The sequence below is a fragment of the Tachyglossus aculeatus genome, chromosome 15, assembly GCF_015852505.1.
Source record: "Tachyglossus aculeatus isolate mTacAcu1 chromosome 15, mTacAcu1.pri, whole genome shotgun sequence".
NCBI classification, from domain to species: Eukaryota; Metazoa; Chordata; class Mammalia; order Monotremata; family Tachyglossidae; genus Tachyglossus; species Tachyglossus aculeatus.
Window position 1 is genome coordinate 21,857,884 of NC_052080.1, and position 19,181 is coordinate 21,877,064.

Consider the following 19,181-nt stretch of genomic DNA (forward strand, 5'->3'; position numbering starts at 1 on the left):
ATAGCTGCTACTTAACCCCCCCAAATTGATGGTTTTTCTAAAGAGGAGTTTCCTCGGTGGAGATCCTCCCTGTCCAAAATTCTGAGGTCGGGTAAATTAGTGAGTTGTCTCAAACTCTTCAGCGCATCGTTTGCCGGAGACTTTTTTTTTTCTCCTTGGTTCAAACGGGCTGCATATAAACGCAGACCGGTTTTGATTGCTGGCCTTAACTTGTCCAAAACTGCTTTCCCTACTACCCTTTGAAGACGAGTGGAAAACGGGCTGTCAGCATTTTCATCTGAAACCTGCTTTTGGAGCCCTGGTTCCAAATGGGTATTAGCTTAAAAGGAAAAAAAAAGGGGGGGGCAATAGCAGTACTCTGAATCCTTCATTTATAGCTGCCGTGAAGGAGGGGCTTCGGAACATCGGGTCCAAATTCTAAATGACACCTGGCAGAAAGAGGGTGGGAAAGTGGGGTACTTCCTCATTACCTGGGGCTTCCCCGAGAAACTTTCTATGCCCAGAGAAGCTGCTGGCACCCTTGCCCGGCTTGCCGGAGACTTCTCGGACCCCTGACAGGTCCCCTGTCCGTCAATCGATCCGTGGTACGTATTGAGCACCGACCGGCTGCAGGGCACTAAACGAAGTACTGTCCAGTTGGTAGACACGATCCCTGCCCACCGGGAGCTTCCCTCTTATCGGGGGAGGCGGACGAAACTATTCCACGCCGTGGGGACGGATAAATCGAGGGCTCGATCGAACCACGTCCACCTTTCAGAGGTACTAATACTGCGGACTGTATGTTGGACCCCTCTGCTGTATCAGTAGACCGTAAACTCCTTGGCAGGGATCGTGCCTGCCACCTCTATTGTACGCTCTTACCACAGTGCTCTGAGCTCAGTAAGCGCTCAGTCAGTATCACCGATTGGGTGATTAGTACATTGTTCCCTACTTTATTTGTTCTTGGAACTAGCTTTGTAAGTCCTAAGCACTGCACTTTACCCCCAGATCGGGTCTGATCTGATCCTTTTGTGTCTGCTTTAGCACTCTCTTACTTCGGGCCTAATAAGTGCTTCATAAATGTTCCTTTAATACTAACGATGGTACTTGTTAAGCGCTTACAATGTGCCAAGCACCGTTTTAAGCGCAGGGGCAGATACCACGTTATCAGGTTGTCCCACTTGGGGCTCACAGTCTTAATCCCCATTTTACAGATGAGGGAACTGAGACACAGAGGTTAAGCGACTTCTAGACTGTGAGCCCACTGTTGGGTGGGGACCGTCTCTATATGTTGCCAACTTGTACTTCCCAAGCGCTTAGTACAGTGCTCTGCACACAGCGCTCAATAAATACGATTGAATGAATGAAAGTGACTTGCTCAGAGTCACACAGGTGACAAGTGGCAGAGCCGGGATTAGAACCCACGACCTCTGGCTCCTAAACGCTCAATAAATACGATTGAATGAATGAATGAAAGTGACTTCCTCAGAGTCACACAGCTGACAAGTGGCAGAGGCAGGATTAGAACCCACGACCTCTGGCTCCCAAACCCATGTTCTTTCCACTACGCCACGCTGCTTCATTTCCCCAGGCAAATATATGGCCAGAAAGCCTCCTGCAAAGGAAAATATCTCCATAAGGCGCCTTCCCCATGTAAAGGTCACCCAGAATGACAGAGTGCCGGAGAGAGGAGAAAACTGTGGGCAACGTGATCGACTGAAAATGAGTTTATTGGACAGGTTTTCGGGGCCAGTAGTTAGGGCCAGCAAGGATTTCCCAAACTAAGGTTTTTAAGTGCAGGGAACACGTCTGCTAATTGTCTTGTATTGTACTCTTCCAAGCGCTAAACACAGTGCTCTGCATTTAGTAAGCGCTCAACCCATACCATTGAGTGACTGATTAAATGGATACTTAACTTGGGATGCAGACAGAGTCAGGATAGGATGCCCCGGTCGAGCCTGTAGCAATCCGTGGAACTCCCAGAGATTTTAGGGTTAATCGCTTCAGGATACTATGGTGGGTAGAAAGAGCTCGGGCCTGGAATTCAGCAGTCCTGGGTTCTCACACCAGCTTTTCCAGTTTCCTGTTGTGTGACCTTAGACAAGTCACTTCACTTCTGTGGCTTTTTTGGGATGTTTTTTAAATGGCATTTAAGCACTTCCAATGTGCCAGGTGCCACACTAAATGCTAAAGCAGATACACGATAATCCAGTTGGACAAAGTCCACGTCCCACACGGGGTTCACGGACTTAATGCCCATTTGACAAATGAGGTGACTGAGGCATCGAGAATGAAGTGACTTGTCCAAGGCCACGCAGGCAGGTGGCAGAGCCGTGACTGGAAAGCGGGCCCTGGGACTCATTCATTCATTCAATCGTATTTATTGAGCGCTTACTGTGTGCAGAGCACTGTACTAAGCGCTTGGGATGTACAAGTTGGCAACATACAGTGGGCTCACAGTCTAGAAGGGGGAGACGGAGAACAAAACACAACATATTAACTAAATACAATGAATAGAATAAATATGTACAAGTAAAACAGAGTAATAAATACATACTCCCGTCTTTGCACTAGACCACACTGCTTCTGTTCTTGTTTCCTCATCTCCAAAATGGGGGTTCTGTACCTGCCCTCCCTCCTACTTAGGCCGTGAGCTCCACTTAGGACAGAAACTGTAACCGACCTGAATTCTCTTGCATCTGCCCCACCGTGCAGTACAATGCTTGGCACACAGCAAACGCCACCATTATTCCAAAGGGAGGTGACAGTTTCTGCCCCAGGGAGCTTAAAAATCTAATAGAGCGGGCTAACCTGTGACAAAATCCACATGTATGTAACCAGAAAGAGCTGGGCAGAGAGACGTCCTCAGTAACCGGAGAAGACGGCAGGGAGCACGCCAGAGGAGCGAGTCCCAGAGGGAGTTAAGGACGGGGAGACTAGCCTGGGAGAGCTTCCTCAAGAAGGTAGGAATTCACCATATGGAGAGAGAAATCTGGTTCAGGAGAGAGGATTGGGAAGGATGCTCCAGCCCAGGGGGGTTGCGGTGAGCTCTCGGAGGTGGGAGTGGGCCAGCCGGGTTACCTAGGCCGGGGAGCGAAGGTTGAGCCAGAAAACGAGAAACACGCAGAGCGGTTGCTTGGCTTCCTGACCACCGTCTTCAGGGACCTCCGCGCTCCCATTAGAGATGTCATCCGAGTCGACCAGACGGAACATTCCGGTTCCTCTGCCCGGTTGCCCTGGCAGGGCCGTTTCATAACCTCGGGATATGATTAGAAGCAGTGGCAGTATTTATTAGTTCTAATAGGATTGTTTAAGCGCCTCCTCTGTACCTTGTGGTGGTGGTGGTGGGTGGGGGGGATAAACGGATGAGAATTAGGCTCGGTCCCTGGCCCCAAAGGGGATCACATTTTAGGGATAAGGAAGCGGGGAGGGGATCAGTAACAGGTGCAGGAGGAAAGATAGAAAACACAAACAATATAAAGGACACGGAGCAAAGGGCATTGTGGCTACAGGAACAGCCTTGCAGACAACTGCAAGCTTAGTGCTGTCGACACTTCCTCTCCACCCCACCCCCTCCAACCACCCCAGGTTTCACAATCAGATTTAAAGTGTGATCCAGGAAGCACCCGGGGTAAAGAGGGCCGTGACCGTGTGCATGTAATAACGATAATACTAATTTTGGTTTTTGTTAAACTCTTACGATATGCCAGGCACTACAGAAAGCACTAGGGTAGATACAAAATCATCAGGTTTGGAACACGGTCCCTGTCCCATATGGGGGCTCAGGCCAAGTAGGAGGGAAGCAGTGTGGCCTAATGGATAGAGCACAAACAGGCTTGGGAGTCAGAAGGACCTGGGTTCTAGTGCTGGATCCTCCACTTCTCTGCTGTGTGACCCTGGGTGAGTCACTGTGCTTCTCTGTGCCTCAGGTGCCTCATCTGTAAAATGGGGATTAAGACTGTGAGCTCCATGTGGGACATAGACTGCATCCAACCTGAAGAGTGTGTAATCATACAGCACTTAGGACAGTGCCTGATACATAGTAAGCACTTAATAATAATAATAATAATGATGGCATTTATTAAGCGCTTACTATGTGCGAAGCACTGTTCTAAGCGCTGGGGAGAATACAAGGTGAGCAGGTTGTCCCACGGGGGGCTCACAGTCTCAATCCCCATTTTACAGATGAGGTAACTGAGGCCCAGAGAAGTGAAGTGACTTGCCCAAAGTCACCCAGCTGACAAGTGGCGGAGCCGGGATTTGAACCCATGACCTCTGACTCCAAAGCCCGGGCTCTTTCCACTGAGCCACGCTGCTTCTCCTTAATTATCCAATTATCTTAATTATCATTATAATTACCCTAGCACTTAGAACAGTGCTTGGCACTATTAACAAATATCCAAAAAAGGGGGAATATAGGATTTAATACTCATTTTACAGGTAAGAAAACTGAGGTCCAATGAAGTGAAGTGACTTGTCCAAGGCCACAGGAAGCCTTGATACCTGAATGCTGGGATCTTTCCCTCTCGTCAGAGAGCCGAGATTCGGAGCCCTCGACCTTAGGGCTCCGACCTTGATCGGATTTGGGCGGACCGATCGTTGTGGGTTTTGATTGTAAACTCCTGAAGAGCGGGGATATTGTCATCATCATCATCATCATCAATTGTATTTATTGAGTGCTTACTATGTGCAGAGCACTGTACTAAGCGCTTGGGAAGTACAAATTGGCAACACATAGAGACAGTCCCTACCCAACAGTGGGCTCACAGTCTAAAAGGGGGAGACAGAGAACAAAACCAAACATACCAACAAAATAAAATAAATAGGATAGATATGTACAAGCAAAATAAATAAATAAATAAATAGAGTAATAAATATGTACAACTCTGTTGGACCGTACCCTCCCAAGGAGCACTAAATCCAGCCATCGGCATACAGCGGGAGCTCCGTAGAGTCCACTGCTTGATTGATTTTCAGTAGACCTCTTTGGCGAAGCTCTCTGTTTTACTAAAAGGAACCCCTTGGAACCGGGCTGAGAAAGGCAGGAGGGAGGCGTCGGTGAAAGTGCAGTAGTTACCTTTGAGGTCACTGGTTATCCAGAAAAAGCTCTCAGATAGGCCGGGCAACTTGGATCTGGGACACGGGAGGTTTCCCAATGCAGGAAGGCCAAAGAGCAGAGCTCTCAATCGATTAATAGCCTTTTCCGGGTGTGGCGTGTGTGTGGAGCTCCGTATGAGGTGAGCGAGGCAGTCGTGGGCACTTTTTGATACCTGTTAAGCGCTTAATTTGTGCCAAGCAACACACTAAGCACAGGGGTAGACACAGGGTCGTTCGGGTGAAACAGTCCCTGTCCCACAACGGGCTCTAAATTGGAATAGGAGAGAGAACAAGGAATCAAATCCCCGTTTTAGAGTTGAGGAAACTGAGGTATAGAGAAGGTAAGCAGGTATCCCAGTTATCTTGGATCTACCCCAGGGCTTCAGTGTCTGGCACACAGTAAGCGCTTAACACATACCATTAAAAAAATAAAAAAGACTTACCCAAGGTCACACAGCAAGCAAGTTGCACAGTCAGGATTAGAACCCAGGTCCACTGACTCCCAGGCTGGTGCTTGTTCCACTAGACCATGCGCTGCTTACTGGGTGTGAGCACTGTACTAAGCGCTTGGGAAAGTGAAATGTAAGTTTTGGTAGATTTGATCACCGCCCGCAGGGACCCTGCATATACAAATTTAAATGGAATAATAATAATAATAATTATGGTATTTGTCATGCTGAGAAGCAGCATGGCAAAGTGGATAGAGCACAGGCCTGGGAATCAGGTGGTCATGAGTGGCTCTGCCACTTGTCTGCTGTGTGACCTTGGGCAAGTCACTTCACTTCTCTGGGCCTCAGTTCCCTCACCTGTAAAACGGGATTAAGACCGTGAACCCCATGTGAGACAGGAATTGCGTCCGACCCGATTTGCCTGTATCCCCCCCAGCACGTAGTACAGTAGCTGGCACGTAGTAGGTGCTTAACAAATACCATAATCATTATTATTATTATTGTTATTATTATTAAGCCCTTAGGATGTGCTAGGAAGCGCAGGGGAAGATGCAAGCAAATCGAGTTGAGCAGTTCCCTCTCCCAAATGGGGCTCACAGTCAATCAATCAATCAATCAATCAATCGTATTTATTGAGCGCTTACTATGTGCAGAGCACTGTACTAAGTGCTTGGGAAGTACAAATTGGCAACACATAGAGACAGTCCCTACCCAACAGTGGGCTCACAGTCTAAAAGTCTTAATCCCCATTTTACAGATGAGGGAACTAAGGCCCAGAGAAGTGAAGTGACTTACCCAAGTCACACAGCAGACAAGCGGTAGTATCGGGATTAAAAACCCATGCCCTTCTGACTTTCAGACTCCTACTCTACCCACCTCGCCGTGCTGCTTCGGGTAATAACTGTGGTATTTACTAAGCGCTCGCTGTGTGCCAGACACTGTACTAAGTGTTGGGGTGGATACAAGCAGAGGCCCACTCTTTGGGCATTGACAGAACTGCCTGGGCGAAAGACGTTCTCCCGTGTTTCTACTCCAGAAATTCCGAGTCGGAAACGCGGCTCAAACAACCTCCCTGAACTTTCGACTTTCCATCAGTAACGGCGCCGCCTGAGACCTCGAGTTCTGTGACTCAGAGAGGAGAGTTTCCCCGTCGGAGTCCAGAGAGTCACTCGCTACGTCCCGCCATCACCCTATCGCCTTGTTTTTTCAGATCGAGAATGACGGTGAAGACCACCAAGCTCTGCGCCAGTACCAATGTTTATAGCCAAGTGCCTGATGGAGGATGGGGCTGGACCGTAGCCTTTGCTTTCTTCTTTGTCGAAGCGCTCACGTATGGCATCATCAAGTCCTTCGGCGTCTTCTTTAACGACTTAATGGAATGCTTTAAGGAAACCAATAGCAGGATCTCCTGGATAATATCCATCTGTGTGTTTGTATTGACATTTTCAGGTGAGTCGCTTCACGTGAAATCCCGGCTTACGGTCGCCTTTTCTCCCCCCGTGCGGATAACGGCATTTTACGTGCCGTTCGCTCGGGGCCCGGATTAAGGGCTGTGGTGAGCAACGCTCTGCACTGTTCTGCGGGTGGCTAAGCCGAAAGAGTTGGGAAGGGAGTTCAAGAGACTCCACTGGACCAGAGTCCTAATGCTGGCTCCTCCGCTTGGCTGCTGGGGGACCTTGGGTAAGTCACTTCACTGCTCGGGGCCTCAGTTTCCTCATCTAGACTGGGGTTCCCCACGCTCTGAGCCCTAGGACTCTGCCTCATCTAGACTGGGGTTCATTCATTCAATCGTATTTATTGAGCGCTTACTGTGTGCAGAACCCTGTACTAAGCGCTTGGGAAGTCCAAGTTGGCAACATATAGAGACGGTTCCCCCCGCTTTGAGCCCCAGGACTCTGCCTGGCCTGATTCTCTTGTTTTTTTTCCCCAGTACTTAGTACACCGCTATGCACGGAGAAAACACTTAACCAATACCGCGATTATTATCTTTACTAAATCCCCAGGGTTGAGAGCCCTTTGACCCTTTGCTTTATGTCTAAAGAGGCCCTGGGTGGGGTCCGCCTGCGGGGGATCGAGTCTCGCGGTACAGATGAAGGAAGAGCCTCGGCCCCCTCCGGAGACTTCGACCCCGAGAACCCGTGGGGTGGGGACTGGATTATGGGGCCAGGCCACAACTGACGGTACCAAGCAAAAAAACCATTTTGCAGCACTCCATTATGCTTTTGGAGCTCCTCAATTTAGGCACGAAGCGGCGCGGACTAGCCGTTAGAACCCGGACCTGCCAGTCGGAATGACCTGGGTTCTAATCCCGGCTCCGCTGTGTGACCTTGGACGAGGAACTTCTCTGTTCCTCAGTTCCCTTGTTTGTAAAATGGGGATTAAGACTGTGAGCCGCAAGGGGAACACGGACTGCGTCCACCCTGATTAGCCTGAACTACCCCAGTGCTTAGTACAGTGCTCGGCGCATAGTAAGCGGTGCTCGGCGCACATAGTAGGAGCTCATCAAATACCATTAAAAAAACCAGTAATATCTATTGAGCGTCCGTTTAGTGTGGTGCATGGTACCGAGGAAGTTCAGAATACAGAAGTGAGAGGTTTCCTGCCCACCAGAAACTTAACACTATAATGGGGAGGAAGAAAGAAACTTTCAGGCTCCCACTGGGCAGATCTTGAATGATGAGTTTGCTCACTGGCAAAATGTTCCTTTTTGAAATGACCGTTTAGATTGAGTCGGGGGCTAGGACGTCCGTCGGTCCAGACAGGTTTTGCTTGCCCGGGGGTTGAAATTGTGCACCCTGGATAGCCCAGCTAAGTTTATAGCGAGAGGACTTTGTCCCTTGTCAGCCAGCTAAACCGATTTCTTTGACTCCCTGTGTGACTCCCTTCCATCCCGGCACAGGGAGGCCGGGAGCAAGAGAAGCTTACAACTCCGAGCTCCTCCTGTCCTCTGGAACAGGAGCAGCCCTGAAGACTGCAGGGATTGTGTCTATCAACTCTGTTGCACTCTCCCAAGTGCTTGGTCCAATGCTCTGCCAGCAGTCAGCATGCAATGAACACCACTAATTGATGACGATAGTATTTGTTAGCGCTTACTATGTGCCAGACACTGTGCTAAGCGCTGGGGTGGATACAAGCAAATCGAGTTGGACACAGTCCCATGTGGGGCTCCCAGTTTCAATACCCATTTTACAGGTGAGGTAGCCGAGATATCAAGTGCCTTGCCCAAGGTCATACAGCAGACAATTGAGCGAGCAGGGAGTAGAACCCATTACCTTCTAACTCCCAGGCTCCTGCTCTCTCCACTACGCCAAGCTAATTCTCACAACATTGATTGAGGCACCTCCAGAACCCTCCAGGAAGCTCCAGAGAAGCAGCGTGGCTCAATGGAAAAGAGCCCGGGCTTTGGAGTCAGAGGTCATGGGTTCAAATCCCAGCTCCGCCAATTGTCAGCTGTGTGACTTTGGGCAAGTCACTTAACTTCTCTGGGCCTCAGTTCCCTCATCTGTAAAATGGGGATGAAGACTGGGAGCCCCCCGTGGGACAACCTGATCACCTTGTAACCTCCCCAGTGCTTAGAACAGTGCTTTGCATGTAGTAGGCGCTTAATAAATGCCATCATTATTATTATTATTATTAAAGTTAAGAGTTGCTCTTTGAGCTGGTTTTGGAGTACAAGTGCTGTCACCTTCAACCGCCAGAAACTTGAACCCAAGCCACATCTAGAGTAGCCTTATTCCCAAACCCCAATTCCCCAGTTCGCTTTTCTTCAGGAAGATAAATATTTCCCTTAGCAGAATTTCACACGAGTAATTTAAAACATAAAGCAAGTCGATGAAATTTACCTTTTCTGAAACTGAGAGTTTTGTCAACCAGATTGGGGGTCATATGCAAAGCTGGGTGTGATCTATTTGCCATATTACTTACCCTTAGTATGTGCCAAGGCTTTGACACAATACTAAATGTGGATAAACTGCTGACACTATCATTAAAGTTTCTATTGGAATGGAAATACCTTTGTTAAAGTTGGGGTAAAAAAAACCCCACTCTAGATACTCAGCTAAGTTAAGACCGAGGAAGCAAGGAAGCAGATGGCTAGGAAGAGATAAGTGGAGGCAGTTTTTTGGCGGTTTGTTTTTTCAAGACTACAGTAACGGTGCCCTCACTCACCAGTCTTTAAAAATCCCCCGGTGTCACTCGTGGGGACTTCCCTTAAAAGGGCCTATCACTTCACCCCAGCTCCTGGCTCAAATGTGGAAAAAAGGATATGTTTATCTATCATTCCATAAGAAAATCTTGCCAACGGATGCTGCAACCATTCCAGCGAGCACCATCCATTTAAGATGGACTATGGCTTCCTCCATCGAAAGCTCCTCTTTCAAAGGGGCAGCAGAGTTTGAGTCCCACATAGCCTCAGATAGCAGAGACAGCCACTTCGGCCAACAGCGTGGGGGTTGCGTTCTTGGAGGCGCCGATTCAGTGGGTATTAACAGTTTAAGGGGAGATAATAATAATAATAATAATTTTGGTATTTGTTAAGCTCTTACTATGTGCAAAGCACTGTTCTAAGCACTGGGGAGGATCCAAGGTGATCAGGTTGTCCCATGTGGGGCTCACAGTCTTCATCCCCATTTTACAGATGAGGTAACAGGCACAGAGAATAATAATAATGGTGGTATTTGTTAAGCGCTTACTATGTGCAAAGCACTGTTCTAAGCGCTGGGAGGTTACAAGGTGATTAGGTTGTCCCAAGTGAGGCTCACAGTCTTAATCCCCATTTTACAGATGAAGGAACTGAGGCCCAGAGAAGTTAAGTGACTTGCCCAAAGTCACACAGCTGACAAGCGGCGGAGCCGGGATTTGAACCCATGACCTCTGACTCCAAAGCCCGGGCTCTTTCCACTGAGCCACGCTGCTTCCCCCGGTTCAAACGCACCAACCCGACTGACGCTTTTCAGCACAGATTGTTAAAATCGTTATGCCGGCCATTTAGAGAGCGCTCTGGACCCTAACTGCATTAAATTAATGAAGCAGCATGGCCTAGTGGAAAAGCACAGGCCTGGCATTCAGAGGACCTGGGTTCCAATTCCAGCTCTGCCGCTTGCCTGTTGCGTGACCTCGGGCAAGTGACTTCGCTTCTGTGTCTCAGTATCCTCATCTTTTAGACTGTGAGCCCACTGTTGGGTAGGGACTGTCTCTATATGTTGCCCACTTGTACTTCCCAAGCGCTTAGTACAGTGCTCTGCACACAGTAAGCGCTCAATAAATATGATTCATGATGATGATCTGTACGATGGGGATTCAATACCCGTTCTCCCTGTGAGACCGATGAGTCGAATCTACCCCAGTACTTAGAACGTTGCTCAACAAGTAGGAGAGCAACTTCTAGACTGTGAGCCCGCTGTTGGGTAGGGACCGTCTCTATATGTTGCCAACTTGTACTTCCCAAGCACTTAGTACAGTGCTCTGAACACAGTAAGCGCTCAATAAATATGAATGAATGAATGAAGTAGTAGGCGCTTAGCAAATACCACCGATATCGGCATGAGTTTGTAGGAACGGTACAAGAAGGCCGACACTGGGACACATAACCATATCACACCATTTGCAAACGCACGACCGCTTGATGACCGCTTTTACCTGGAGCGAGTCTCCCCGTGCCCGCTTTTGGACTGGCTTGATCAGATTCGTGTCGAGGGAAGAACATCCATCCGAGCTTCTCCTGGGGGTGAATCGTGTAACAAAAGACCCGTGTTGGGGGTGAAAGCGGCTACCGTTTTCTCTGCGAAATATAAATTAGAGAATGAAAATGAACAGTTCCATTTTTATGAGCTATCATTATGGTATCTGTTAAGCGTGCACTATGTTGTGCACCGTTCTAAATGTCAGGGTAGATAAGGGTCAGTCGGGTTGGACTCCGTCCCTGTGCCACATGGGGCTCACAGGGACTTTAATCCCCATTTTACAGTGGACGAAACCGAGGCACAGAGAAATTAAGTGATCGCAGACAGCGATCAGCAGAACGAGGATTTGAACCCAGGTCCTCTGATTCCCAGGCCCGGGCTTTGGCAACTAGGCCACGCTCCTTGTAGCAAAGCCCCAAGATGCAAAAAAAAAGGAGCAAGCCAAACCGAGGTATACAACAGAAGCACATAAACCACAGCTGCACTGTGCATTCATTGGGACCCCCGTTTTCCACCCATCAGTGGGACTTATTGAGTGCTTATGGTGCGCAGAGCACTGTACTAAGCACTTAGGAGAGTTTGTGACCTTGGGCAAGTCACTTCATTTCTCTGGGCCTCAGTTACCTCATCTGGAAAATGGGGATTGAGACTGTGAGCCCCATATGGGATAGGGGCTGTGTCCAAACCCATGTGACTGTATCCACCCCAGAGCTTAGAACAGTGTCTGGCACATAGTAAGTGCTTAACAAATACCATCATCATCATTATTATTATTACAATCTAACAGAGTTAATAAACATGTTCACTGCCCACAACAACCTTACAGTTTAGAGGTTTCTCCTCAATCCCAAGGAACTAGCTGGTTTCCTTCTGTTCTGATTCAGAAGGGGCCAATTCACGGGGGGAATGCAGGCAATGCGATCTAGTACTCGAAAGCAGAAGAACTGGGAGGGAATGGCGGGCAGAGAGACCGGTAGAGCCCCTGGGGGAAACCAGGGGGAGAAAGAGAGAAGAAGAATCAATCGGAAAAGAAGGAAAACAAGAACAGGGTGAGGTCTGATGCCAAGAACAAGGGGCATCCCTTCCCACCTACACCTCGGAGCTGTGCCACTGAAGGGGATGTTGAGCTAAGATGAGGACAACTTTCTGTCCAGCAAGGCCGACTTCTGGAACATTCTCCCGCTTGTGGGGAAACGAGCCCCCGCGTCGCCGCAATGAACATCTGCCCCAACCTAGTGGGTTTCCTGAAACCACCTTCCCTCGGGGGCTGGGGAGGAGACGGTTGAAAGAGTTAACTTGACTGCTACGGGGTCAAATATAACTTTGCCGTCTTCACCGCAGCTCCCCTGGCCACCATCCTGACGAATCGTTTCGGCCACCGCCCGGTGGTGATGGTCGGAGGAGGAATCATCAGCATCGGGATGGTCCTGGCCTCTTTCTCCCGCACGGTTTTCCACATGTACATCACAATCGGGATCATCTGCGGTGAGTAGCTTCCATTCCCAGAAGCCCCTGCTGTGCGGCGTTCCTTCAAGCTGCTAAAACAGTTTAGCTTCCCTCGCGCCACCCTCCCCCCGCCACTTCCAATTTTATAAAGCCTTGGTACCGATTTGCCAAAACGGCCGCTTTCCGAATCAACTCTGAAGCTCTCTTTTTAATTTCCTTTGCCGTTGGAAATCCCAACTGGAATGTCTCCTGGACCATTTCATCTTTGCCCCTGAGTTCAGTTGAGCATTTGCTTGGGGTCAAATCAATCAGGGCTATTCACCGGGCGCTAAGTGTGTGCCCAGCACTGTACTCTGTGCCTTGGAGGGTTCGATAGGGTAGGGAGACACAATCCCTGCCCTAAAGGACAAGAACAGGGTGGGGTCTGATGCCAGGAACAAGGGGCATCCCTTCCCAGCTTCATCTCGGAGCTGTACCCCGTGAAGGGGATGTTGAGCCAAGATGAGGACAACTTTCTGTCCAGCAAGGCCGACCTCTGGAACATAGCTAGCCGGGGAAAGGGAATAGTAATACAGTAATAATTGTGGCATTTCTTAAGTGCTGCCAAGCACTGCTCTAAGCACTGGAGTAGATACAAGGTAGTGGGGTTGGACACATGGGGCTCAGTCTTAATCGCCATTATTACAGATGAGGTAACTGGGGCCCAGAGAAGTCAAGTGACTCGCTTAAGATCATACAGCAGACACTTGGCAGAGCCGGGATTTGAACCCATGTCCTCTTGACTGCCAGGCCTGTGCTCTTTCCACTAGTTCACATAATGTATTTTGAATTGTGAAACAGTATGATCAATCAATCAATCAATCGTATTTATTGAGCGCTTACTTTGTGCAGAGCACTGTACTAAGCGCTTGGGAAGTACAAGTCGGCAGCATATAGAGACAGTCCCTACCCAACAGTGGGCTCACAGTCTAAAAGGGGGACCTAGTGGATAGAGCCTGGGCCCTGGAGTCAGAAGGACCTGGGTTCTAATTCCGGCTCCACCACATATCTGCTGTGTGGCCCTGGGCAAATCACTTCACTTCTCAGTGCAGCAGTTCCCTCATCTGTAAAATGGGGATTAACAGAAATGTGGGACAGGTCTTTATGTCCAACCTGATTAACTTGTACCTGTCCCAGTGCTTAGAACAGTGCTTGGCACATAGTAAGCATTTAACAAGAATCATTATCATTATTATGCCCTTTCCCTGATTTTTTGTTAAACCTTCGAAGAATTGTGTATCTATCTTCATGACATTTCACTTTTCCCAATCTCCATCTTAGCAGAGCCAAAGCCCCTTGGGACCTGGGTTCTAGTCCCAGCTCCCCCGCTTGCCTGCGTTGTGACCTAGCGCAAGTCGCTTAACTTCTTTGCACCTCAGTTTTCTCATCTGTAAAATGGGGCATTCGAAGCCTGTGCATCCTCCCGCTTCAAATGCGATTCCCATGCGGGACAGGGACCGTGTCCAACCCCGTCCTCTCTCATCCACGCCAGCACTCGGTATGGCGCTTTTCAAATTCTTCCACGATTAAAGAGATACCATTGAACTTTTCTTCCCACTTCTCATGGATCTTTCTGGCGTTTCTTCACAGGTTTGGGTTTCTGCCTTAGCTTTCTCCCAACTGTCACCATTCTGTCCCAGTACTTTGACAAAAAGCGTTCGCTGGTCACCGCAGTTGCTTCCACAGGAGAGTGTTTTGCCATGTTTACGTGTGCTCCAGGTATGTGGACCTAGGTATCGTAACTATAAAAGCTAACTAAATGAAGCCCTTCACCTTTCTTCCCGTCGACATCATTTTTGCAGAATTCCCGAGGCCGACGCCAGAGAGAGGCGGGAGACGGTCCGGGTTTTAATTTCTACTTTGGCCACGGATTTCCCACCTCACCTTTGGCTCCCTCTTTTTGATTCGTAAAATGAGGCGACTGCCTTTAGCCGGAGGTCTGAAAAGCCCCTGGATAACCCAGGTGAAAGACACTCCATAAAGGCTCGGTAATTTTTAGAACCTTTGCAATGCTCAAGCTCGACTTCTGCCATATTCCTATTATAACCACATCACTTATGTAACTAATGACACATTGAAACCTAGGCCTTTTCTTCCCATTTGTTACTCCAAAACCCACGGTACTTACCGTTCCTTTTGGAGACGCATAACTTACAAGATTCGAGGTAATGCATTAAAAGTCTCACGTGCGTCGTGCGTTCTAGCGCTTGCACGTTTAACGTCTTCATAATTAATTATTATTTATTTAGTTCGGGGCACTAGTGAGATTGTACAGTTAGAAAAGTGGCATTTCGTGTAGTGGTTCACGCCGATTCCGTCGCTTTGTGCTACAAGCGTGAACTCTATGCATTCGTGCGTTCATTCAGTCGCATTTATTGAACGCTTACTGGACACACTGTACTGAGCGCCTGGGAGAGTGCACCGTAACAATAAACGGACACATTCCCTGCCCCACAGTGAGCTTTCGGCATAGAGGGGGAGACAGACCATCTAAATGAATCCCCGCGGCCAGTCAGCGCTCGATCCAAACCGACTGACTGATTGACTGCTCCATCTTCCCAGCTATCACAGCTCTGAAAGAACAGATCGGCTGGAGGCACAGCCTCATGTTCGTGGGCGTGTTGCAGTTAAACATCGTCATCTGCGGGTTACTGCTGCGGCCGATCGTGATCAAAGCCCCGGAGGTGGTCAAGATCCCCGCCGCCGAGGGTCACACCGAAGGGCAGCACATGCTGGAATACGAGAAGACCCGCACCTCCATCGACTCCATCGACTCGGGGGTCGAACTCACTACCTCACCTCGAAACGCCCCCGGCCAGGCCAAGACCGACAAGAAAAGCCACGACCCAAAGAAGAACGGCCCGAATCCGGGACAACCCAGCGGCGAGCAGGCCAGCAAGAAGACGCCCCTGTTGGACTTTTCCATCATGAAGGAGCCCTATTTCATCTGCTACGCCCTTTTCGGGCTCTTCTCCACCCTGGGCTTCTTCGCCCCGTCCCTGTACATCATCCCGCTCAGCATCAGCCTGGGCATCGACAAGGATCAGTCGGCCTACATGCTCTCCGCCATGGCCATCGCGGAAGTCTTCGGGAGGATCGGGGCCGGCTGGGTCTTCAACAGGGAGCCGATCCGGAAGATCTACCTGGAGCTGGTGTGCGTCCTCTCGCTGACCGCGGCGCTCTTCGCCTTCACTTTCGCTTCGGGATTCTGGGGGCTCATGATCTGCAGCGTCTTCTTTGGGGCCGTGCTGGGCACGGTCACGGGGACTCACATCCCCCTGCTCGCCGAAGACGACGTGGTGGGGATCGAGCGGATGTCCTCGGCGGCCGGGGTCTACATCTTCGCTCAGAGCCTGTCGGGCCTGGCCGGACCACCTCTTTCAGGTAAACCGGATTACGCCCTCCATCTCCTATCCCCGGCCGGTCACCCTGAAGTCTGTGACCGTAAGTCTGTGGTCCCGGGAGCAACCGCGCCTAAACCATCAGAAGCAGCGCGGCTCAGTGGAAAGAGCACGGGCTTTGGAGTCAGAGACCCTGGGTTCGAATCCCGACTCCACCACGTTCATTCAATCCTATTTACTGAGCGCTTACTGTGTGCAGAGCGCTGTACTGAGCGCTTGGGAAGTACAAGTTGGCAACCTATAGAGACGGTCCCTACCCGGCAGCGGGTTCACAGTCTAGAAGGGGGAGACAGACAACAAAGCATAACATACTAACATAATCAAATAAATGGAATAAATATGTACAAGTAAAATAGAGTAATATATATGTACCTAAATACATATATGTCTGCTGTGTGATCTTGGGCAAGTCACTTAACTTCTCTGGGCCTCAGTTACCTCATCTGTAAAACGGGGATTAAGACTGTGAGCCCCACGTGGGACAACCTGATCACCCTGTATCCTCCCCAGCGCTTAGAACAGTGCTTTGCACATAGTAAGCGCTTAACAAATGCCTATTATTATTATTATTATCAAATGGTAAAAACAGCATGGCTTAGGTCTTCGAGCAAAGGCATGGGAGTCAGAAGGTCAAGAGTTCTAATCCCCGCTCTGCCGCTTATCTGCTGTGCGGCCTTGGGCAAGTCACTTGACTTCTTCGGATCAGTTACCTCATCTGTAAAATGGGGATCGAGATTGTGAACCCCACATGGGACAGAGACCGTCCAACCTGATTTGTTTATATCCACCTCAGCGCTTAATACAGTGGCTGGTACATAGCAAACACTTAACAGATACCGTAGTTTGAGAAGCAGCGTGGCTTAGTGGAAAGAGCACGGGTTTCAGAGTCAGGTTGTGGGTTCTAATCCCTGCTCTGCCACTTATCTGGTGTGTGGCTTTAGGCAAGTCACTTAACTTCTCTGTGCCTCAGTTACCTCATCTGCAAAATGGGGATTAAGACTGTGAGCCCCATGTGGGGTAATCTGATGACCTCCTATCTACCCCAGTGCTTAGAACAGTGCTTCGCACATAGTTAGCACTTAACAAATACCATCATCATTATTATTATGACAATGCTACTTATAAGGGGCCTGCTCTGTACCAAGCACTGTGCTACATGCTGGGGTATTCATTCATCTGTATTGAGCGCTTACTGTGTGCACAGCACTGCACTAAGCGCTTGGAAACTACAATTCAGCAGTAGAGGCAATCCCTGCCCACAACAGGCTCACATTCCAGAAGGGGGGGAGACAGGCATCAAAGCAAGTAAACAGGCATCAGTAGCATCAGTATCAATAAATAGAATTATAGGTATATACCCAATATAAAATAGAATTATAAATACGTACATATGTATAGAAGTGCTGTGGGGGGATGGGGGTAGATCAAAGGGAACGAGTCGGAACGGGGGGGGAGGGGGAGCACAGGAAAAGGGGGGCTTAGTCTGGGAAGGCCTCCTGGAGGCGGTGAGCCTTCAGTAGGGCTTTGCAGGGGGCAAGTGTGATTGTTTGGCAGATTTGAGGAGGGAGGGCATTCTAGATATGGGCATGGGCTGGGGGTCGACGGTGGGACAGGTGAGAACGAGGCACAGTGAGGAGGTTAGCGGCAAAGGAGCGGAGTGTGCAGGCTGGGCTGTAGAAGGAAAAAAGGGAGGTGACGTAGGAGGGGGCGAGGTGATGGACAGCCTTGAAGCCGAGAGTGAGGAGTTTTTGCTTGATATAGAGGTTGATAGGCAACCACTGGAGATTTTTGAGGAGTGGGGTGACATGCCCAGACCATTACTGTAGAATGATAATCCGGGCAGCACAGTGAAGTACAGACTGAAGTGGGGAGAGGCAGGAGGTTGGGAGCCAGAAAGGAGGCTGATGCAGTAATCCAGTCGGAATAGGATGAGTGATTGTACTAACGTGGCAGCGGTTTGGATGGAGAGGAAAGGGCGGATCTTGGCGATGTTGTGAAGGTGAAACTGGCAGGTTCTGGTGACAGATTGGATGTGTGGGGTGTATGAGACAGCAGAGTCAGGGATGACACCAAGGTTGCGGGCTTGTGAGACGGGAAGGATGGTAGTGCCGTCTACAGTGATGGGAAAGTCAGGGAGAGGACAGGGTTTGGGGTAAGGAGCTCAGTCTTGGACATGTTGAGTTTTAGGTGGCAGCAGGACCTCCGGGTGGAAATGTCCTGAAGGCAGGAGGAGATGCGAGCCCAGAGGAAAGGAGAGAGAACAGGGGTAGATACATGATAATGAGGCAGGCACAGCCCCCAGCCCTCACAGGACATTCAGGACATTCGAAGAAGAAGCGTGGCTCGGCGGAAAGAGCCCAGGCTTTGGAGTCAGAGGTTGTGGGTTCGAATCCCGGCTCTGCCACATGTCTGCTGTGTGACCTTGGACAAGTCACTTCACTTCTCGAAGCCTCAGTGACCTCATCTGTAAAATGGGGATGATGACTGTGAGCCCCACGCAGGACAACCTGATCACCTTGTATTCCCCCCACAGCGCTTAGAACAGTGCTTTGCACATAGGAAGCACTTAACAAATGCCATTATTATTATTATTCAGTCTAAGGGGAGGGAGAGCCCCATCATCCAGATGAGGAAACCGAGGCCCAGCAAGGTCCACTCACTCACCCGACCTAGCGAGCAAATGGGGGAACCATAGCAAGGAACTGCATCTCCCGCCTTTCAGTCCTGTGCTCTTTTCCCAAGACCAGGCTGCCTCCCCGAAGGTTAAACTGAACATATATTCAGGAGAGCCAAGTGGGATGTGGGGATGGAGTCAAGGGGAGCGGGGATCCTTAAGTGGGCAGGCCGGTGGGAGAAGAATAGGGGAGAGCGGGGCGGGGGGAAGGGCCATGGACCACTGCCAACATCTAATGTGGTCCAGAAGTGAGTGTCAGGACAGCAGCAGTGAAGCGAACGCCACCCCACTCACAGACGGAGGCAGAGCGAGGTTGGCCGAGGGACGCAGGGTGGGCCGCCCCACACCCACAAGCACAAGGGCCTTTAAGGGAAGGCCCCAAGTAGACCCTATCTAACGCCCCATGACCGAAGCT

At 49.8% G+C, this 19,181-nt stretch overlaps 1 protein-coding gene across 4 annotated transcripts in view; it reads left to right on the forward strand.

Annotated features, from left to right (window-relative positions):
- Positions 1 to 19,181, forward strand: part of SLC16A6 (solute carrier family 16 member 6) — a 45,832-nt gene that overhangs the window by 22,764 nt on the left and 3,887 nt on the right. For 2 of the 4 annotated variants that reach the window (XM_038757224.1, XM_038757227.1), the window contains exons 2-5: positions 6,736 to 6,974; positions 12,548 to 12,691; positions 14,282 to 14,410; positions 15,254 to 16,075. In XM_038757224.1, the coding sequence (XP_038613152.1) occupies positions 6,743 to 6,974; positions 12,548 to 12,691; positions 14,282 to 14,410; positions 15,254 to 16,075 (1,327 nt within the window). In that variant the 5' untranslated portion in view covers positions 6,736 to 6,742. Of the gene's footprint in view, positions 1 to 886; positions 895 to 1,602; positions 1,608 to 2,820; positions 2,943 to 6,732; positions 6,975 to 12,547; positions 12,692 to 14,281; positions 14,411 to 15,253; positions 16,076 to 19,181 lie in introns of those variants that run through there. The other 2 variants (XM_038757226.1, XM_038757225.1) reach the window with 2 other exon arrangements.